Source organism: Caretta caretta, chromosome 14, assembly GCF_965140235.1.
Source record: "Caretta caretta isolate rCarCar2 chromosome 14, rCarCar1.hap1, whole genome shotgun sequence".
NCBI lineage: Eukaryota > Metazoa > Chordata > Testudines > Cheloniidae > Caretta > Caretta caretta.
In genome coordinates, this window is record NC_134219.1 from 14332940 (window position 1) to 14354639 (window position 21700).

General features: G+C 53.0%; 2 protein-coding genes across 9 annotated transcripts in view; one reads left to right on the forward strand and one right to left on the reverse strand.

The window, feature by feature from the left end:
• Positions 1–1837: 1837 nt before the first annotated feature.
• NAT9 (N-acetyltransferase 9) lies at positions 1838–11663 on the reverse strand. 4 transcript variants are annotated; one of them, XM_048818993.2, is made up of 7 exons: positions 11545–11663; positions 6305–6391; positions 5406–5515; positions 4408–4548; positions 4033–4092; positions 3706–3800; positions 1838–3610 (listed from the first exon to the last, which is right to left on the reverse strand). In XM_048818993.2, the coding sequence occupies exons 1-7, from the start codon at positions 11610–11612 to the stop codon at positions 3467–3469; spliced, it is 705 nt and encodes a 234-aa protein (XP_048674950.2). In that variant the 5' UTR covers positions 11613–11663; the 3' UTR covers positions 1838–3466. The 4 variants fall into 4 exon arrangements, with proteins under 4 accessions (XP_048674950.2, XP_048674951.1, XP_048674953.2 ...); XM_048818994.2 differs by having other exon boundaries at positions 11500–11577; XM_048818996.2 differs by lacking the exon at positions 4408–4548.
• SLC38A12 (solute carrier family 38 member 12) overlaps positions 11630–21700 on the forward strand; it is a 64887-nt gene continuing 54816 nt past the window's right edge. Inside the window, exons 1-4 of one of the 5 annotated variants that reach the window (XM_048818988.2) lie at positions 11703–11757; positions 13794–13847; positions 14570–14676; positions 18965–19086. In XM_048818988.2, the coding sequence (XP_048674945.1) occupies positions 14632–14676; positions 18965–19086 (167 nt within the window). In that variant the 5' untranslated portion in view covers positions 11703–11757; positions 13794–13847; positions 14570–14631. Of the gene's footprint in view, positions 11758–13297; positions 13848–13879; positions 14281–14569; positions 14677–18964; positions 19087–21700 lie in introns of those variants that run through there. The other 4 variants (XM_048818986.2, XM_048818990.2, XM_048818987.2 and 1 more) reach the window with 4 other exon arrangements.

The window sequence follows — 21700 nt, forward strand, 5'->3', positions numbered from 1 at the left end:
TCATGATTCATGTCACAGCCTCTAGTCAGAGAAAGGGGCTGGGTCTCATTAGCACTTCTAGACAGGGTGAGGTACTGCTAAGGGAACCCAGCTACCGGCAGCAACACAGATGCATTAGTCTTTTGTGTTCTCAGCCCCTCAATCCAGCAAGAAGTGAGGACTGAACAACTCAGACACAGGGCAGCAGGCATCTTCAGGACCTTGACACCAGTGAGCAGGAGGGAAGAATTTCCAGTGACACACATACCAAACCGCAGGCCATTCTCTCCCCCTGGTCTGGCACCATTTCAGGCCCAGCACAAGAAACAGTTGTAAGGTAGAGGGCAGCACACAGGCCTAGGTTGTTTACATGCACCCCCCATGGGTCTTTTGGGAACAGCAGATTGCCCCCTGGTTTTGTCCACTATGGAGTCTGTCTCATTTTAATAATGCCCCTGACACAGATAACGTGGCAGGGATGGGATGAAATGGCTCCATTTATAGGGTCAAGGGTTACTTATTTCTATTAGAATATAATGTTTGACTTCAACTAGCTGCCAGACCTCACGTACAGGCCTTAGCCCACTTCAGCATCACAGAGGAGGAACAAAAGTAGCACCATTCAAAGTCTTTCACTCCATGCAATGTAATCAAAGTAGGGCTTTTACCCCACTACATTTCTACAATGTCCAGCAGCCCAGGCCTCTCTTCAGAAAGTTGAGAGAATTCTATATAGAAGTTGGAAAATAAAATTAGTTCCAGTGTTGGTCATAGCAACACTACGCCATTGACTTCTCACTGCAGCAGGAACAGGCCCAGCTTCAGGCAGAAAATTCTTCATTCGCACACATGCAGTTCCCATCCAGCTACTGAGTGCAATCACGATCATTACTTTGCTAGAGCAGCATAAACCTTATTTCAATGGCCTCATGCCGTAAGCAGTGGCACTTTTAAAACAACGTTTCTAGGCAGTAGATTTTTAAGGGAGAAAAATGCAGCTATCCAGACATAGAAACTAGCATCCCAGAGTGCAAGTACATTCAGTTCCCATTTCTCTCTGCAGCAAAGGTGTATAGCAATTGGTTTAGTGGAAGCAGAGAAAAGCCCATAATGCACCTGGCTTATTGGGCAAAATTGTACCAGGGAGACAAAATTCATTCCTGACTCCAGCTGGTGATCAAACAGCATGAAGATTACTAGCCCTTGTAAATTTAATCCCAGCTATACGTAAAGCTCCTCTTCACTTCAACACTGCACATGGCTTTTGCTATAACAAAATCCACACTAAATACTTACTCATTAAAATGCCACAATCCACTTCTGCTGCACTTGGTTTTAATGTTAGTCATAGGAATAAATGCATTTACATGAACTAAAATCAGCATAGAAAGCCCTAGGTCTAACACCACAAACAGCAGCACTAAAAATTCCACATGACAACAATTACTGATTTAAAAAAAAGCCAGTTAAAACCTACTACCCTGCCCCACAACGGAAACAAACCATTGCTGCTCCCTCTGGGACTTGGCCTGTGACTGCAAACAGCCTTTTCTGAAGAGGGAGTGTTAGGTGCACTGACTACACCTCCTTGCCCTTGATTCAGTTTAGCTCTGAGTAGCTGCCCAGTGCCTGTTGCTAATGTGTGACGATCTGATTGTTCTTTGGAATGGCTAAACAATTCTATTAGGGGAGCCAGTCAGATTTCCCTTGCTGAGTTATAAAGCTTGCAGTCAAATAATGGAGGAGGGTTGCTAGCAACCACTTACCCTCAAGGACGCCACCTCAAAGTATGACAGGTTTCAGAGTAGCAGCCATGTTAGTCTGTATTTGCAAAAAGAAAAGGAGTACTAGTGGCACCTTAGAGACTAACAAATTTATTAGAGCATGAACTTTCATGAGCTACAGCTCACTTCATCGGATGCATACAGTGGAAAATATCGTGAGGAGATTTTATATACACAGAGAACATGAAACAATGGCTGTTACAACACAGACTGTAACAAGACTGATCAGGAAAGGTGAGCTATTACTAGCAGGAGAGCGGGGGAGGGGGACCTTTTGTAGTGATAATCAAGGTGGGCCAACTGGACCCAGTAGTGACTACTATGGTATCAGAATGCATGTTCTTGTTCACCTGAGCACTAATCCTGGTTTGGAGACTTAAGAGGTGTCAACACCACCTTGCAGCAGTCAGTTCCACTGGTTTTATTTATTGCTTCCTTAAAGGCTGGGTTCGGGGTTAGCCATTCTCTGGTTGTCTTGTAATGTAGATGATTTTAAATAAACATAGTAGCAGATCAGCTGCTTTATTCTTTACATCCTCTGTGCAATTTAATTTTCTCACTCATCTTTTTATGGATACCCTGTCACAGCGATGGCCCTTTTTCAGTACCTGTACCAAGCAACTCTGAGACAGGCATTTCTACCTATCAAAAATCGTCGTCTGCTGAAGTCTGATGCACAGAGGTAATTTAGTACTCTGATTCCATCCTCTTTGATTGCTCTCTTTACATGCTGGCAGTTTAGCACGTTAGTTCCTAACCTTTTAGAAATGTTATAGTTTACCATGGCTGGCTCGAAGGAAGTCAGCCAGGTGTCCTTTATGAAGTACCCACGACACAAATTCACTTCAATGGGAGAGGAGGGCACTCAACCCCTCTCTGATCTTAGTTGTACCGGCCTCTCCCATTAAGCTGTGCTCACACTAGCCAAGAGCTGTGATGAGCTACACAACGGCTTAAAACATGCACAAGTAGATGGTGGGGCAGCTGCCAATGGTGGCACACCAAGATTAAGCACAAAGCCAAGAGGGGAAAACCTGGTGCCTGCAGTAACTGGAATAGTAACAACTTGTCTAGCAGATCCACTGACTTTATTTTTATTTTTTAATCTTGTAACCACCACTTTACCAGCCACGGATGGCAAATGAGCTATTTTGCCTACTAGATCATGTTAAGTCACATTGTATGTGTCGGTTCATGTGACAAAGCAGGCCAGAGTCTCCTGTGGCTCAGACTCCATTTGTGACACTGGGAACTCTGCTACGGATGGTGGGGTTTTAGCTAGGAACCCAGTCTACTCTGCTCATCCATAGACTGACAGCATTGCTGTCCAATTCACTGATGTTTATAGACGTTGGAGGTGTAGACAGTCCCTTCCTAGAACAGGGCAGAGGGAGCTTTGTGACTAAAAGGGCCATTCCCAGCCAAGGTGTACTTCTATGCTTAACCTGTTAGCATCGGTTCATCCATCCCAGCTTCCAGGCACTATTGCAAAGGAATGCCGCTGTAGATGCTCTGTCGCGATTGCTGTGGAAGATCAGCATTTCACAGGTGGTACACCAGGTATGTGGAGTAATAACAAATCAGTTTGTCGTTTGATTCACTCAGTCCCAAGTGTTTTCCATACTTGCACTCAGTAATGTTGTCAAACCCTTCCTCCCTGGAGACTTAGCAGGGGTCTGGACTGCTTGCCTCTGGAAGAGATGTCAGGTCTCAGAGGCACGAGTCTGTAGGTTCACACTATAGTGTTTCTCCTCCACGTGGTTAGTTTGCTCCAGGAGCCATTGTTTCTGCTGCTCATTCACATCCAGTCTCAATGTCACCTCCTGGAAGATCCTGTTCACGGCAACCTATATACAAGGTAAGAACAACCCAGATTGATCTCAGGCCTTAGCTAAATGCTGCTTCAAAAGGGGAGGCTCTCCTGATCAGGCTGGTACCTCACCTCCTTAAAATTAAGCTTTTTGAACATGCAGATACTAGCTTCATTTTCCTGTCCAACCTTAGCCTCAAATTTGGTAATTCCCAGCTTTGTTACTCCTACAGGAGAAGCGAGAAAGAGAGATAAGAACCCCTAGCTGCACACATGTATCTCCATAACATTGCATTGTGTCATGACTGCAGACTAGCAAGATTCCCATGCTCCTTAAATATGGGGGCTGGTGTATATATCCACCACCCTCTCCACATATGCAGAGCAGCCAACGGGAGCACGTGTGCCTGTGTGTCCCTATCACATCACTTCCGTCCTCCCACATTTAGCCATCCTTACCATAAAACATCATAATCAGAGTTGTCTCCTTGCCAAACCCTCGGCCACGGCAGCTGGGCTCTAAAAGAGAAAAGAACAGACGTTGGTGTCCATCTATATAACACAAACCCTGTAACTCAGTCATGTGCTGGACTAGCAGAAAGCGGATTGCAGATAAGGACTGAATTGCACTGGTAGAGCTCTGAGCACAGGAAGCTTGTATGTTATCTGCCTACTTTCCATCTAGCTGTAGCCAATGCTACCACTATCTGATGAGGAGAGTTGTCAGAATCCCCCTGAAGCCAGTTGCATGCTTTCGTACCTAACAGCTATTGCAGGGCAGAGGGTGGCATTAGGGTGACAGTGGCATTAGCCTGGGGCTGTGCTTAATTGTACCTGCAATCATGACTTCTATCTCCCCCACTGTTGGATCTTCCATATCTGTGAGGAACAGGTTCACATCCCCCACCATGCAGTCCTCCTCGGTACCTGCTTGCCCAGACCACCTCTCAGTCTCCAGTACAATAAACGTGCATTCTGGGGAAAGTGAGACAGCAGCAGAACTCACAGGGCATGTTTAAGAATCATTCACAAATTACTGAAGTATGACAATAAAGATGATGGACAATGGGCAGAGAAGCAACATCCTGCATGTATTAATAGCCTGTATGAACCAGTAATCAGGGCTCTGGGCCAGACAGGCATGCTTATCACAACTGCCACTACCAGCAGCACCCTAGAAAATCTATGCTGGTTTCAGTTTGCATGGACCCAGGGCTCACACAAATACTTTAACTTGATGCAATATATAAAATTAATGTGGATTAGGTTTCCCCACTTCAACGCCTTTTACAGTAAATTCAGGCAAAGAACCTTGAATGTGAACATAAGAGACTGAAGCAACCTGTTGAGTCACCTAGTCTATCCCTCGGCTCCTTTCAGTATGTCTTCTCGTGCTGTCACTACTGACCAAGACAAGGGTTAACCTCTGGTTTTCAGAGGTTCCAGTGATGACAGTGAGACCCAGAAATGCTGGTTACATAATTTTTAAGGGAGGGAAGGTTATATCCTGAGAACTTACTCCTTAAATGACCCCAAATTTGAACCACTAACACTACTCCCCACCCCCCGAGACACAGCAATTTTCAAGACAAGCGGATTAAGCACTTTTGTTCTAGAGCATTTAGAACAAAACTGGCAGTTAAATAGTAAGCTAGTCTCACCCTTAACTCTAGGGGGGCTACTGCCCTGCTATAATGGCTCACACCCCTTACAGTATAGCCTTGTAGAATCACACCTGCCAGAAACTCAGAGCTAGCTGTGATTCCGAACAACAGTGAGGCGGAAGCGTTCACTACACCTTTCCACTCTTGCAAAACATTCAAACACCTCACTATCTGCATCCTCCTGCCAGCTGCGCTGCATCTCATACTCCTGCTCCAGGCTCAGTGGCTCAGATGCGGTCAGTCGCTGTAGCTCCTCCGATTTCATCCACTCGTGGTACCTGATGGAGAGTGCCACAAACTGAATGCAGACCTATTTAGAACATCACCTGTTGTGTTCCACTGAAATCTTTAAGGGTCAGACTGTCCCCCGACCATGAACCTATTCAGAAAACTACAAGTTGCTATAGATGCCCTATTGGCCAGGGGCTGCAAGGCTCACATAACTTCTGAAATAACATAGGCATCAGTACACACACTCCTTCACCCAGGCACACAAATGAAGTATAGTATAGGGGTGTGTGACACCTCCCTTGAGTCTGTTTTGCACTGAGACTGCAATCATCCAAGTCTGCAGTTTACAAACTCATGGCTTAACGTTTAAATTTTTCAGAGACCAGTTCAGCTTTTATGAGTTGAAGTTTCACTGTTCACAAGCAATTTGGAAAAAGTTATAGCGAGCACTGAAAATGCAGCAGTTCTGATGACTGGTTGGTGGCCAACGTGAAATGAGCTAGTGGGCTCAGCCCACTTCTAACTGGACAAGTGTCCACATGGATAAACAAATATCACCACTGACATTTGCTGTCCACCTTTGATGACAGTCTCAGGGGAGGGATCAAGGACCTTGAGCTGCCATCTCACACCTGGAGGTGGCTGCTCCGGAGCAGAAGCAAGGAATAGGGGCAAGCCAACATAGGCATTGCTGCTGCTTGTGCTGTGCCACTTACACAGACAAAGAGATCATTTCAGGCCCCAGGGCTGGTAACCCAGAGCCTTCCATGAGCGCTAAATTCCCTTAAAAAATAAAGTTGAACTTTAAAAATAGAAACAGATGTCAGGCTACATACCGGCATACATGAGCAGAGGTGTATGGTACCAGGGTCACCTTTTTCCCCTGTAAGACTGTGTTCTGGTTAATCTTCATAGTCTCCAACCTGAAAGAGAGACAGAAAGTAACTTACTGAAGTCTTTAAAGATGCCAAGGGAAAAGTACATCATCATCTGTTCTTTGAAACTGAGTAACTATAATGAATTTCACTTTCTCATTGAGACCCCTTTAAATAATGGGCCCCAACTTTTTTTTTTTTTACTTCCTTACAAACTCTCCCCCCCCCCCCCCCCCCCCCGCCCCCAACATACATTTTTCTGCTCCCCTAATGGGTTATCCTGGTCTTTTCAGCAAAGGAGACACTGGCTAAGTGACACCTGTAAGAGGTGATGAGAAAATGCAAGAGACGAGCCCCACACCAAAACTGGCCCTAGTCTGATAGGTCAGCACTGAGCAGCCATTTGCCCCCACACCACTGCGTCACATCCAAGCAGTGAGGGACACAGATCCATCACTCTCCAGCCCCAGAAAGGAGGGGGGAGAAAATGGGCAGCATCCAGCCCCTCCCCAAGGGGGGTAGGGAGGTTGGTGGGAAGGAGTCTGGGGTGACATCCAGCCCCAGGTGGGGGGGGGGGGAGTCCGGGGTGACATCCAGCCCTTCTCAGGCTCAGGCCCGGGTGGGGGGGGGGGCGGGTGGGTGGGAAGGAGTCGTGGTGGCATCCAGCCCCTCTCTCACCCAGCCCCAGGTGGGGGAGAAGGAGCCGGGGTGGCATCCAGCCCCTCTCTCGCCCAGCCCCAGGTGTGGGGGGGGGGGCAGGGGAGGTGGGGGGGGAGGAGCCGGGGTGGTATCCAGCCCCTCTCTCGCCCAGCCCCAGGTGGGGGGGAAGGAGCCGGGGTGGCATCCAGCCCCTCTCTCGCCCAGCCCCAGGTGTGGGGGGGGGACAGGGGAGGTGGGGGGGGAGGAGCCGGGGTGGTATCCAGCCCCTCTCTCGCCCAGCCCCAGGTGGGGGGGAAGGAGCCAGGGTGGTATCCAGCCCCTCTCTCGCCCAGCCCCAGGTGGGGGGGAAGGAGCCAGGGTGGTATCCAGCCCCTCTCTCGCCCAGCCCCAGGTGGGGGGGAAGGAGCCGGGGTGGCATCCAGCCCCTCTCTCGCCCAGCCCCAGGTGGGGGGGAAGGAGCCGGGGTGGCATCCAGCCCCTCTCTCGCCCAGCCCCAGGTGGGGGGGGGGCCAGGGGAGGTGGGGGGGGAGGAGCCGGGGTGGCATCCAGCCCCTCTCTCGCCCAGCCCCAGGTGGGGGGGGGGGAAGGAGCCGGGGTGGCATCCAGCCCCTCTCTCGCCCAGCCCCAGGTGGGGGGGGGGGGGAAGGAGCCGGGGTGGCATCCAGCCCCTCTCTCGCCCAGCCCCAGGTGGGGGGGGGGGAAGGAGCCGGGGTGGCATCCAGCCCCTCTCTCGCCCAGCCCCAGGTGGGGGGGGGGGAAGGAGCCGGGGTGGCATCCAGCCCCTCTCTCGCCCAGCCCCAGGTGGGGGGGGGGGAAGGAGCCGGGGTGGTATCCAGCCCCTCTCTCGCCCAGCCCCAGGTGTGGGGGGGGGACAGGGGAGGTGGGGGGGGAGGAGGAGCCGGGGTGGTATCCAGCCCCTCTCTCGCCCAGCCCCAGGTGGGGGGGGGAAGGAGCCGGGGTGGCATCCAGCCCCTCTCTCGCCCAGCCCCAGGTGTGGGGGGGGGCAGGGGAGGTGGGGGGGCGGAGCCGGGGTGGCATCCAGCCCCTCTCTCGCCCAGCCCCAGGTGGGGGGGAAGGAGCCGGGGTGGCATCCAGCCCCTCTCTCGCCCAGCCCCAGGTGGGGGGGGGGGGAAGGAGCCGGGGTGGCATCCAGCCCCTCTCTCGCCCAGCCCCAGGTGGGGGGGGGGGGGAAGGAGCCGGGGTGGCATCCAGCCCCTCTCTCGCCCAGCCCCAGGTGGGGGGGGGGGAAGGAGCCGGGGTGGCATCCAGCCCCTCTCTCGCCCAGCCCCAGGTGGGGGGGGGGGGGAAGGAGCCGGGGTGGCATCCAGCCCCTCTCTCGCCCAGCCCCAGGTGGGGGGGGGGGAAGGAGCCGGGGTGGTATCCAGCCCCTCTCTCGCCCAGCCCCAGGTGTGGGGGGGGACAGGGGAGGTGGGGGGGGAGGAGGAGCCGGGGTGGTATCCAGCCCCTCTCTCGCCCAGCCCCAGGTGGGGGGGGAAGGAGCCGGGGTGGCATCCAGCCCCTCTCTCGCCCAGCCCCAGGTGGGGGGGGAAGGAGCCGGGGTGGCATCCAGCCCCTCTCTCGCCCAGCCCCAGGTGTGGGGGGGGGGGGACAGGGGAGGTGGGGGGGGAGGAGCCGGGGTGGTATCCAGCCCCTCTCTCGCCCAGCCCCAGGTGTGGGGGGGGGGGGACAGGGGAGGTGGGGGGGGAGGAGCCGGGGTGGTATCCAGCCCCTCTGTCGCCCAGCCCCAGGTGGGGGGAAGGAGCCGGGGTGGCATCCAGCCCCTCTCTCGCCCAGCCCCAGGTGGGGGGGGGGGAAGGAGCCGGGGTGGCATCCAGCCCCTCTCTCGCCCAGCCCCAGGTGGGGGGGAGGAGCCGGGGTGGTATCCAGCCCCTCTCTCGCCCAGCCCCAGGTGGGGGGGAGGAGCCGGGGTGGCATCCAGCCCCTCTCTCGCCCAGCCCCAGGTGGGGGGGAGGAGCCGGGGTGGCATCCAGCCCCTCTCTCGCCCAGCCCCAGGTGGGGGGGAGGAGCCGGGGTGGCATCCAGCCCCTCTCTCGCCCAGCCCCAGGTGGGGGGGGGGGGAAGGAGCCGGGGTGGCATCCAGCCCCTCTCTCGCCCAGCCCCAGGTGGGGGGGGGGAAGGAGCCGGGGTGGCATCCAGCCCCTCTCTCGCCCAGCCCCAGGTGGGGGGGGGGAAGGAGCCGGGGTGGCATCCAGCCCCTCTCTCGCCCAGCCCCAGGTGGGGGGGGGGAAGGAGCCGGGGTGGTATCCAGCCCCTCTCTCGCCCAGCCCCAGGTGTGGGGGGGGGGGACAGGGGAGGTGGGGGGGGAGGAGGAGCCGGGGTGGTATCCAGCCCCTCTCTCGCCCAGCCCCAGGTGGGGGGGGAAGGAGCCGGGGTGGCATCCAGCCCCTCTCTCGCCCAGCCCCAGGTGTGGGGGGGGGCAGGGGAGGTGGGGGGGCGGAGCCGGGGTGGCATCCAGCCCCTCTCTCGCCCAGCCCCAGGTGGGGGGGAGGAGCCGGGGTGGCATCCAGCCCCTCTCTCGCCCAGCCCCAGGTGGGGGGGAGGAGCCGGGGTGGCATCCAGCCCCTCTCTCGCCCAGCCCCAGGTGGGGGGGAGGAGCCGGGGTGGCATCCAGCCCCTCTCTCGCCCAGCCCCAGGTGTGGGGGGGGGACAGGGGAGGTGGGGGGGGAGGAGGAGCCGGGGTGGTATCCAGCCCCTCTCTCGCCCAGCCCCAGGTGGGGGGGGAAGGAGCCGGGGTGGCATCCAGCCCCTCTCTCGCCCAGCCCCAGGTGTGGGGGGGGGCAGGGGAGGTGGGGGGGAGGAGCCGGGGTGGCATCCAGCCCCTCTCTCGCCCAGCCCCAGGTGTGGGGGGGGGGGGGACAGGGGAGGTGGGGGGGGAGGAGCCGGGGTGGTATCCAGCCCCTCTCTCGCCCAGCCCCAGGTGTGGGGGGGGGGGACAGGGGAGGTGGGGGGGGAGGAGCCGGGGTGGTATCCAGCCCCTCTGTCGCCCAGCCCCAGGTGGGGGGAAGGAGCCGGGGTGGCATCCAGCCCCTCTCTCGCCCAGCCCCAGGTGGGGGGGGGGGGAAGGAGCCGGGGTGGCATCCAGCCCCTCTCTCGCCCAGCCCCAGGTGGGGGGGGAGGAGCCGGGGTGGCATCCAGCCCCTCTCTCGCCCAGCCCCAGGTGGGGGGGAGGAGCCGGGGTGGCATCCAGCCCCTCTCTCGCCCAGCCCCAGGTGGGGGGGAGGAGCCGGGGTGGCATCCAGCCCCTCTCTCGCCCAGCCCCAGGTGGGGGGGGAGGAGCCGGGGTGGCATCCAGCCCCTCTCTCGCCCAGCCCCAGGTGGGGGGGAAGGAGCTGGGGTGGCATCCAGCCCCTCTCTCGCCCAGCCCCAGGTGGGGGGGGGGAAGGAGCCGGGGTGGCATCCAGCCCCTCTCTCGCCCAGCCCCAGGTGGGGGGGGGGGGGAAGGAGCCGGGGTGGCATCCAGCCCCTCTCTCGCCCAGCCCCAGGTGGGGGGGGGGGGAAGGAGCCGGGGTGGCATCCAGCCCCTCTCTCGCCCAGCCCCAGGTGGGGGGGGGGAAGGAGCCGGGGTGGCATCCAGCCCCTCTCTCGCCCAGCCCCAGGTGGGGGGGGGGGAAGGAGCCGGGGTGGTATCCAGCCCCTCTCTCGCCCAGCCCCAGGTGTGGGGGGGGGACAGGGGAGGTGGGGGGGGGAGGAGGAGCCGGGGTGGTATCCAGCCCCTCTCTCGCCCAGCCCCAGGTGGGGGGGGAAGGAGCTGGGGTGGCATCCAGCCCCTCTCTCGCCCAGCCCCAGGTGGGGGGGGGGGGGCAGGGGAGGTGGGGGGGAGGAGCCGGGGTGGCATCCAGCCCCTCTCTCGCCCAGCCCCAGGTGTGGGGGGGGGGACAGGGGAGGTGGGGGGGGAGGAGCCGGGGTGGTATCCAGCCCCTCTCTCGCCCAGCCCCAGGTGTGGGGGGGGGACAGGGGAGGTGGGGGGGAAGGAGCCGGGGTGGCATCCAGCCCCTCTGTCGCCCAGCCCCAGGTGGGGGGAAGGAGCCGGGGTGGCATCCAGCCCCTCTCTCGCCCAGCCCCAGGTGGGGGGGGGGGGGAAGGAGCCGGGGTGGCATCCAGCCCCTCTCTCGCCCAGCCCCAGGTGGGGGGGGGGGGAAGGAGCCGGGGTGGCATCCAGCCCCTCTCTCGCCCAGCCCCAGGTGGGGGGGAGGAGCCGGGGTGGCATCCAGCCCCTCTGTCGCCCAACCCCAGGTGGGGGGGAAGGAGCCGGGGTGGCATCCAGCCCCTCTCTCGCCCAGCCCCAGGTGCGGGGGAGGAGCCGGGGTGGCATCCAGCCCCTCTCTCGCCCAGCCCCAGGTGGGATAGCTGGCCCCCCGTGGGCTGCGGCTGGGAGGCAATGGAGGGGGACACCCAGCCCCGGGTGGGGGGCTATGGGGGGCGCCCAGCCCGGGGGGGGGATATCTAGCCCATGCGGTCCTGGGGCTACAAGGCACCTCCTGTCTTGGTCCGACCCGCTGCGGGCCGCTGAACTGCCTCACCTAGGGCGCATGCCACCGAGTCGAGTGCGGCCGCACGGCTGCGCGCTCCCGCACGTGATCCAGCGCATCCAATCGGCGGAGCAGGGGCTAGGGTTGGCCTCGTTACGCGTGCGGAAGGTCTTACCGCTGCGCGGTGAGTCCGCGCATGCTCTGTACGTTCCATGGGATGAGGGTGGCGTCTCGGGTGAGCTGGCCGGGTCCTTGGGAGCGCAGGTACGGGAGGAGCTAGCTGCCTGTGGGGCGGGGACGGGGTTTGGAGTCGGTCTGAGAGATGGGGCTCTGAGGTGACATGTGGGGGGTTGGGCAGTGCGGGGGCCCTGGGGTGGGGTGGAAGCTGGGGGCTTTGGGGTGGGAGCTGGGGGGTCCCTGAGATGGGCGCTGGGGGAGTTGGAGTGGGAGGTGGGGGGCTCCCAAGGGAGGTGGGAGTTGGGTATTGTGGGGGCTCTGGAGTGAGAGGTGGGGGGCTCGGGCAGTGGGGGGACTCTGGGGTGGGAGCTGTGGGGTTGGGAAGTAGGTGGGATGTGGGGGGGCTCTGGGGTGGGAGATGGGGATTGGGGATTGTGGGGGCTCTAGGGTGGGATGTGGGGGGGCTCGGGCAGTGTGGGGGCTTTGGTGTTGTGGGGGCTTTGGGGTGGGAGGTGGGGGGCTTGGGCAGTGGGGGGGCCCTGGGGTGGGAGCTGGGGGGTTGGGAAGTGGGGTGGGATGTGGGGGGGCTCTGGGGTGGGAGCTGGGGGGTTGGGAAGTGGGGTGGGATGTGGGGGGGCTCTGGGGTGGGAGCTGGGGGGTTGGGAAGTGGGGGGGGCTCTGGGGTGGGAGCTGGGGGGTTGGGAAGTGGGGTGGGATGTGGGGGGGCTCTGGGGTGGGAGCTGGGGGGTTGGGAAGTGGGGTGGGATGTGGGGGGGGCTCTGGGGTGGGAGCTGGGGGGTTGGGAAGTGGGGTGGGATGTGGGGGGGGCTCTGGGGTGGGAGCTGGGGGGTTGGGAAGTGGGGTGGGATGTGGGGGGGGCTCTGGGGTGGGAGCTGGGGGGTTGGGAAGTGGGGTGGGATGTGGGGGGGGCTCTGGGGTGGGAGCTGGGGGGTTGGGAAGTGGGGTGGGATGTGGGGGGGGGCTCTGGGGTGGGAGCTGGGGGGTTGGGAAGTGGGGTGGGATGTGGGGGGGGGCTCTGGGGTGGGAGCTGGGGGGTTGGGAAGTGGGGTGGGATGTGGGGGGGGCTCTGGGGTGGGAGCTGGGGGGTTGGGAAGTGGGGTGGGATGTGGGGGGGGCTCTGGGGTGGGAGCTGGGGGGTTGGGAAGTGGGGTGGGATGTGGGGGGGCTCTGGGGTGGGAGCTGGGGGGTTGGGAAGTGGGGTGGGATGTGGGGGGGGCTCTGGGGTGGGAGCTGGGGGGTTGGGAAGTGGGGTGGGATGTGGGGGGGGCTCTGGGGTGGGAGCTGGGGGGTTGGGAAATGGGGTGGGATGTGGGGGGGCTCTGGGGTGGGAGCTGGGGGGTTGGGAAGTGGGGTGGTATGTGGGGGGACTCTGGGGTGGGAGCTGGGGGGTTGGGAAGTGGGGTGGGATGTGGGGGAGACTCTGGGGTGCGATGTTTCTCTTTCATGCCTTTCCCCCCCCCCCTCGGGTTGTATTTTGGACAAGGGAGTAGACTGTGTCTCCAAATCAGTCTGTGTCACGTGGGTTTCCTCTTTGCTTTGTCTCTCCTTGTTCCCACCTCTAATTTATTGTCACTGGGCATTTGGGGAGAGTCTGCCTTAGATTTGCACATTTTTCTATGATGAGGTGTCTGCTAGCATGATAATTCTGGGCATGCTTTGGTAGCAGTCTCTCTTGGTTTTGATCTGTTTTAGGCTTTGCTGTAGTGTTTTTAGCATCACTATCTTGTGTGGGGTTGTTTGCTCCATTGAACTGGAGATGAATATTGTCTTGTCCAGAACAGAATCGTGATCTAGGAGTGGGTTCTATTTCTTAGCTGATTTTAGCTTTTCCTCCTCTACTACTCTGCTGTGGAGATGTTTATTGTTGTGATTGAGGTGGTGCCAGAAGTTAGTTGAATGTTCTTCTGTGTGTGGACTAGGAGGGAGTTTGTACTGATAATTTGTGCCAGCTGGTGTAGTTACTTGATAAGACAGGGCCCAAACTGTTTCTCCTATATAGCAGGATGAGTTAGATTAAGTTCTCAAGTAACTGGAGTTGTGATTTTATTGGCAAATTGTAATTCTTTAACGGCTTATAAATTCTTCAGAGGGCTTTTTTTCAGACGCTTTTATTGCTGTTGTGAAGTTCCCCAAATGCTTTTATTTTGGAGGCCTAGGTAAGTATAATTTCAATGTATTCTGTTTCTACATTCAGAGTGTTAGCTGGCTGTTTTTTGGAAAGTATATGGGGAGAGATTGGGGTTGTTGGGTGTTTTTTATTGTAGCAATCTGCAGAATAACTCGTGATGGCAGTATATTTCTAAAGCATATTGATTATTATTTGGGTGATAGTATGATTAGATCATCCTTTTATAGAATCATGGTTTTCCTACTGAGTGGGTTAGTGGAAATCCCTGGTTTGATGGCCATTTCAGGAAGGTTGGTACATTCCATAAGAGCTGCCATAATAGGTCAGACAGTCCATCTATCCTAGTATCCTGTCTCCAACGGTTACCCATACTAGAGCTTCTGGGGGAGTGTACAGAACAGGGCAATTATGGAATGATCTGCTCCTCTCTTGCACTGCCGGCTTCTTGCAGTTGGTAACTGGTAAGTATCTGATGTGCAGGGAAAAAGAGTAGGGCTATCTGATTACTGTCTTGACATAGGGCACAAATGTTAAGGATTTTGAACGGAGGTGTCAGGACAGTGTGTTGGAGGATGGGACATCTGGAGGTGTGCTCATATCCCAGGGCAGGACAGAGTCCCAATTGCAATTGGGCTCAAATCTTTCTCTGTTTACAGTAATGGGTTGCCCATTGTTGTCCATCGGTCTTTCAGTGGCATCGTGAGCAGCTGCTGATAATGATAACCAGGCTTGGACATGTTGTCTCTTTAGGCCAGACGTAGCAGAGACAGAAGATACCTACTTCTCCGTTCCAGGCCCCTCTAGTCTCAAACATGGCGGGTGGCATTACCGACACAGGGGAGCTGTACTCTCCTTACGTGAGTATTACCATTGGGATGTACCACTGCTGTTAGTTCAGTGTCTTCTCTTCACAACCCTGCTTATTCTCAGGGTATGTTGTTACTTATCTTCCTGGTTCCCAGTGAACACAGTAATCAATGTCAAAGTTGCAAGGAATGCTGGAAGACATTAGGGTAAGGGCAGTAGAACATGTTTAGCTTGTTGCCCAAGAGATCTTGGTTTGAATTACACCACAACAAGGGCCACTTCAGAGTTTGAAAGGGACCCAAGTATCTAGAGTTTAGTGAGTTAGCTTAGAGAACTTTCATCCTATCTTTGAGACTTTATATGTTAAGTTTGGCTTGGTCCTTTTTTCATCTGTATTTATGGTCAGAAATGTGAATGTGAAAATGGCATCACCTTACTGCCTGTCTCTGGTCCATGTGTCTTTTGAGATGCATCTGTTCACTGATACAAACTAATTTTAAATAATCAGTTATAATGCATAGTATTTGCGTATTGTTTTACATCGCCAGTTACTCTACAAACCTTAAAGGGACACCATCAACCTGATACTTAATCGATTTGAAAAAATGAGTTACAAGTAGTTTGATACTACACTTGCCCTTGAGCCCCCTTGCCCATTTTTATGGTTTTACTTCCACATTTTTAAAACAAGCTTTTCCTTCTCTCCCCTGATCTCATGTGAAAGACTTGCACAAATAGGTGCAGCTGTGTGGGATGCTGAAATTCACTATCTACAAAGCATTGTCAAATATAAAAAGAAAACAAATTGAAAGCTTAAGGGGGCAAACCTTTTTTCCTCTGATCTGTTTGTTAGTCATTTCACATATTAATTGTAACAATGATAAATAAAAACATTCAGACAGAAGTGATTTTTTTCAATGGGATGTCCCAAATGATCAGTCCTCACAGCATCCTTTATGAGGTAGGTAAGTATAATATCCATTTTACAGATGGGGAAACTGAGGCATTGAAGTAAAGTGACAGTCACTACTAGAGGGATTAGAACATCAGGTATTTCTGCCTCTCAGCCTTGTGCTCAGAACACTAGACTTGACTTCTCTTCAACCTGGGCCCTGCAAAGACAATACAGCTCTGTGAGCATAAGCTAGAGTCTATTCTTTCTTATGCATAATCTCAAAATTAGTAGTTAAATTTGGATTTCTTGATTTATTATGGTGATGATATAAATGGCAGAGCATAGCTCAGGAATCTAAAATACGAGTCTGAAGTGTGGGATTTGCTGTATTAACTCCTGCATATTAAAAATGCCTGGCTAGCCTGGGGCACTAGTGACCATTTTAAGATCGGATATTTCATGAACCCACAATGCTAGCATTTAGTTCTGTACACCATTGGGAATGCTGATTTTTTTTATATCTAATGGGGGTTCACAAAATATCAGATAATAAAATTGTCACATATTACTTCCCCATAGCTTCATTTCTGAAGCGATCTTAATGGTTATCTCAAGAACCATTAAAGATAGAACGAATGTTTTCCACCACCTGAGATCCAGGAATCTCAGCTTTCAAATGCTAAAAACATTCATCTCGAGTCTAGGAACCCTCAAAAGCTGAGGGTAGAACGGGGCATTATGCTCATAAGAGTATTGGCAGCTAAAAGCAGGCCAGAACTGAAAAGTGAAGGGGGCGGGGCAGCAACACAGTAATCAGAAAAATCTGATTTTAAGCATTTCCTGCCTGATTACAGTTTTTTGATAATTTTTATTGTCTTGTGCTTTTGCATAGTTTGTGGTCTTAAGCATTTTCATGTTCAAGAGATTCCAGTTGGCTCAGTTAGGTGGAGAAAATATTATGTGAGAGAATATGAAGTAGTCACTTTTTTTTAACTTCACTAATAGCATGAACATCTCAGACATTGCTAGAATAGGGAATTGGTGCAGAAGTACCTTTTAAAATGTTTTTCTTGAAACTGTTGACATTTTTTCATAGTCAACATTTAAAAAAAAACAAACTACTAATAAAGTAGTTGTCACGCTCACTTTCAAGGTCCAGTATTTTGTGACTTGCCAAGAGCAGAAACACTTTGGTGAACCAGTACTAAAGCTTTCAGAACTTATGTTGAGAAGGAAATCTGCTCTCTTCTTAATGGGTTTTGATTTCTTTATTTTAAGTGAATTTCCAGTACTGACATTAGCAAAATCATCTTTTGACTAGTAAGCCAACCCAATTTGATCTTCCCCATGGAGGGGGAATATGGAATCCTGGGATGTTTTTAGTTGCTTTTCTGACTGCATGCATAGTTCAAAATATTAGTGTTGCAGAAATTCCTGGAGTCTGAGTTCTAGGGAACTGTAGCTATCTCATTTCCTCTGAGGATGCTGGGCTATCTCTACCCCAGAGTCTGAGGACAGTAACATGATGCCAGTCTTGGCATCTGTTCAACCAAAGCCAAGAAAAATCATCTGGGTTTCTGTCCAAGTCCTTCATTGCAAAGTGAGTCAGGCCCCTGGGCACTCTCAACACAAGGGGAAGTAAGCGGGAAATGGGAGCCTGCCAACTGAGTGACATGAGCCTCTCTGCAAACCGGAAGGCTGCATTTTAGTCCTTTGGTGGATCAGCTGATGTTCATGTTTGAACAGCGAAAAGGTATAGTGTCTCGTTGTGAGCTTAACAAAAAAGACTTTGCGTTGTGTTTTGTATGATGTCTCCAAGCTTGGCTCCTATGATCTCTGGCCACGCCAAGCACTATATGTGGGTTTCTCCCTCGTTTACACAAAAATTCTCATGGTTTATAAGGAAGTGGGGAGACTCTCAGGGTGTGTCCCATACCATGTTTGCATTAAGAATGGGAGGGCAAAGTCTCCTCCCTTTGCTCAGTCTTCACCTTCTTCCTTTAGCACAGCAGGTGGGGTCTGTTTCTTTTCCACCATTTGCATTGTGGTGACCCTAAGCACTACATGTGACTGAAGTGGGGACAATTTAGAACAGAAACAGTGAAACAGGAAATGGGATAGACCAGTCCTTGTACAGTGGAAGGAAGTAGGTTGTGGAGGAATTGCCCACCATTTCTACGATCCCTGCTCAGTGTCTCAGAGGAAAAAGGCAGAACTCCTCAGTCATGCAGCATGGAGGAAAATTATTTCCTTGCCTTCAATCTGGCAGTCACTTTGACCAGTTTACAACTCTCAGGGCTTGTCTACATTAAACCAATGCAAATCCCTGTGTGAACGCCCTTACATTGATTTAAGACAGGTTAAATCAATTGAAGGATATTCACACACAAAGTTTCACCATTTTAACTAAATCAGTTTAAAATTGCATCTTTAGTTAAACCAGTGCAACTTTGTGTTTAGATTAGGCCTCAGCTGCACTTTGATTAAAACTGCTTGTGATAAAGGAATAGCTTGATTCTGAGGAAACATGAGTGGACCACATCATGACACAGTCCATTCTCTCTTGTTGCAAAGGGCCCCTCTGTCTCTGTGCTTCCAAGCACAAAGATGCTGAGTGAGAGAATTATGTGCACCAAGCTGAGGGCTTCCAACCACAAATATTGTTCAACAGTATAGGTCACAAGATGCTTGGAGGCCAGTCTCCTTTGGTCAGCAGATCTGGTTTTGCTGGCTCAGCCATACTTTACAAAGAATGGTGGTAGGATAATGGAAGTGGAAAGTGTCTAGTGCTTGAGGCTATTTCAGCTCCAGACCTTCAGTTTCAGGTTAAACACTGACTTCACTAGGGCAGCCTGTGTGTAGTGATGGTGCCTCTTGCATTTATGCTCGTCAGCAAAGATTTAATCCCTGGAGCCTGACTCTCCCCAGGGTGGCTGGAAGGTGCCTTCTCTCCCTAGCTGTTGATAGGAATTTACTGCCTGAATAACGAATTTCCTTTAATTTAAAAAATAAAATAATGAAATGAATTTCATGAAAATCAGGTAGGATCATTCTGGCCTCAACCAGGCATAGTGCAGGCAGGAGTGCAGGCAGGAGTGCAGACTTCTATTGTCTATTAAATAGACTTCAGATGTCTATTAAAGATTCCATTGATTTTTTCTTTTCTTTTTTTTTTTTAACATTCCATAAATTGTAAATAGAACAAATCTGGCGGGGAACATCAATCCTGACCTGTGCTGTGCTAGTGCACTAATCCACTGCACAACCTTTCTGACTCTCAGAGTGTTCCCCTCCACTTGTATGTACTTTTACCTTGTGCTTATCCTTCCTAGACATGCATACAGATCACATTCCCCACACACAACCTGCCATGTCAGTGAGTTATCTTAGCTGATCCCCAGGGCTGCTGCATTATCTAATGCTGATTATCTGGATGATTGCAGGTTGGCCTGGTTTACATGTTCAACCTTATCGTTGGGACAGGAGCCCTAACCATGCCGAAGGCCTTTGCTACCGCTGGCTGGCTCGTCAGCCTCATTCTCATAATGTTCCTGGGCTTCATGAGGTAGGATTTTGGTGTCTCTCTTTGCCTGTCTTCAGCATGCTGGGAGTGTGGCTTGGTTTTATTCTAAGGGCTACATGTAAGAAATTGGGGGCAGCATGCTGGTGAGAAGCCCAGCCGCTCTGCCACCCAGCTGCTGGGATTTCACAATTGTGCTGCACCTGGATCCTGTTTAGAGGCTGTAGTTTTAATATCAACTTTCTGGCTAATGGATGTCTGCAATGTGGAGCTACATCTCCTCTAGCTGGTAGAAGGGAGTGTACTTTGTCTCCACTGCCCACTCTAGAGCCTTCTGGCTGCTGCATGGCAGAGGGTCTTCGTAAAGTTTAAGGCCAGAAGGGACCACCAGATCATCTGTTCTGACCTCCTGTGTATCACTGGCCACCAATGCCACCCAGCACTCGCATTCTAAACCCAGCCATTTAAATTAGATGGCAGCATTACAGCCCATGGGAGACTAGTCTGTTATGTGCTACAGGCAGAGACAAGGAAAGACTGAGGTGCAGTAGTGTCCAACCTCTTCCCCCCCCACCCGGCAGGAAAATGATGATCCTGGCAAGTGACACACACCCACATACTGCAGAGGAAAGTGGAAAAACCTCCAAGCTCACTGCCAATCTGACTGGGGGAAAATACCTCCCCAGCCCCACATATGGCAATCAGTTAGACCTGAGCATTTGAGCAGGAACCAGTCAGCCAAAGTACCTGAGAGAGAGAATGCTCCATGTCACATCAGAGCTCTGGCCCGCTACACCCAATCTCCCATCTCCAGCCATGGCTATCCCTGAGGCTTCCAGAATATGTTGGGCAGGGAAACCCCCTCCAGACCCCTGCAGGTGGCCAGCTGAAACCTTGAAGCATGAGCTTCACTACTGTACCCTTCCACCAGCCTCTGTTTTTTGGGGTCGTCCTCCTCCCCCAGGGATAACTCCAATGCTTGTCTCTTTGCTAGTGATATCTTTCCCAGTCACCAGTAGCAACAAAAAGTTGATGTGATTCCTGACAATTTCACTTCTGCTGACTGCATTTTGAATGGTGGCCGTGAAACTGACCTGTCATGTCAATTTCACTCTGGCTCCTAGCAGGGTTCTGAGCAAGGGGCACTGGATCTCTGTCTGCCTGCAGATTTGGGGAGGCAGCTCTGCACTGACTTACATTTGGAAGGGTAACTTCACAGTCTTTCTCACCCATGCTCAACAGGGAAGGCTACTTATTCACCACAGACAAACGGAATTTTCAAAGGTTGCTCCTTCTGCAGAATCAGCATGTTCTGGCTCTAGAACTGAACTGAATCTGGACTGGATTGACTCGGATTATAAATTCCATATATGTCAATCCCTTCTGTGTAGGGACCATAACCTTTTAGGTATGTTGCAGTGAGAAGACATTAGAATAATTAAAAGATCACCTGAGTCCTTCAAACCCATCTGCCCCATGGCTGTTCTTGGACACGAGCAATTTAAGCTGATGCCTGAATAGAGCTGCAGAGGAGCGCAGTTTGGTAGTGATTCAGCAACTCACAGATGATGTAATCTCCTATCTGCTACCAGGAGTACAGGAGGAAGTAACTTCTTGTAAAACTATGCCTGCCTCATTCTTCCCCTTCACCAGTCTGGGATCTTGGAAACCCTGAGGCTAACTTGAAGCTGACCAGACTTCAGCTTGGTTTCCTCTGCACTGGTGCAGCAGTTGCAGCCCTGGAGGTGGAGCTAAGGGCTGTTGCTATAGTTGTGTGATCTACACATTCAGCCTGGAGACTCCAGTAGTTGATGGTGTCATCTTTCTGGTGAGATGTGAAGCCTTGTCTGGATCAAAGGTCCCCTCTCACTTTTGTAAGAGTATTGGGATTTTAATCCTGGTATCCTGGCCAAATTCTGTTATGGGTACCTACATTTGCCAATCTAAATTCCTTCTGCAGTTTTGATTGGATACAACTTTTTCCTGTCCTGTACTGTTTGGCTATTAAACAGAGTCCATGTTTCACTCAAGAGGAAACTGCATTTCAGTGGTGAATGAAATCATTTTTGTAAACCCCAGGTGTGTTGAGGCTTAATATTTGTAAACTGCAATAAATCTGTGAAAGAAACGCTCTATAAAAGTCTGGTTAATTATTATTGACAGACATAAATTCTGGAAGTACGAATGACTGTTGGATTTAGATGCAATCCATTTTTAAATACCTTATTTCCAAATCATGAAGCCCATGTACGGAGCTCCCTACCGTCTGCTCTGGTTCTTCCTCAGTTTATATCTTAGTGCCAGCAGGAGGTGCAAATCTTGCTGGCTCGTCCATGATGCTCTTGTGCCAAACTTGAAATGTCGCGCACTGGTGCTAAGTGCTTTGTGAGCCTAGTTGCCCTGTTGCTCTCATTCCTATGTTTGCGCTTCTAACTCCCTAATAACCTCTAGAGAACTTTCAGTGCAGTGAGAGTCTACATGGGCAATCATTATGTGGCGTCCAGGAGGGGGCTGCTGTACGTTTATCCTAGCAAACCTAATTTCTCATTTGAACTTGATAAATGAATTCAGTTTGTGAAGCCGTAAAACTGTTTTTGAACCTTAAATAAGATTGATTTTAGTTTTACTTCAAAAAAAAAAAAAAAGCAGTAGAGGGGAA

Excerpts from the sequence above, each read along its gene's own strand:
- NAT9 (XM_048818993.2), bottom strand. The coding sequence starts at position 11,612 with ATGCGCTGGATCACGTGCGGGAGCGCGCAGCCGTGCGGCCGCACTCGA. Across the intron at positions 4,549-5,405 it reads CTGGCAGGAGGATGCAGATA|AATGCACGTTTATTGTACTG; the intron begins GTGAGGTGTTTG and ends CACTTTCCCCAG. Across the intron at positions 3,611-3,705 it reads AAAAGCTTAATTTTAAGGAG|GTTGCCGTGAACAGGATCTT; the intron begins GTGAGGTACCAG and ends CCTTGTATATAG.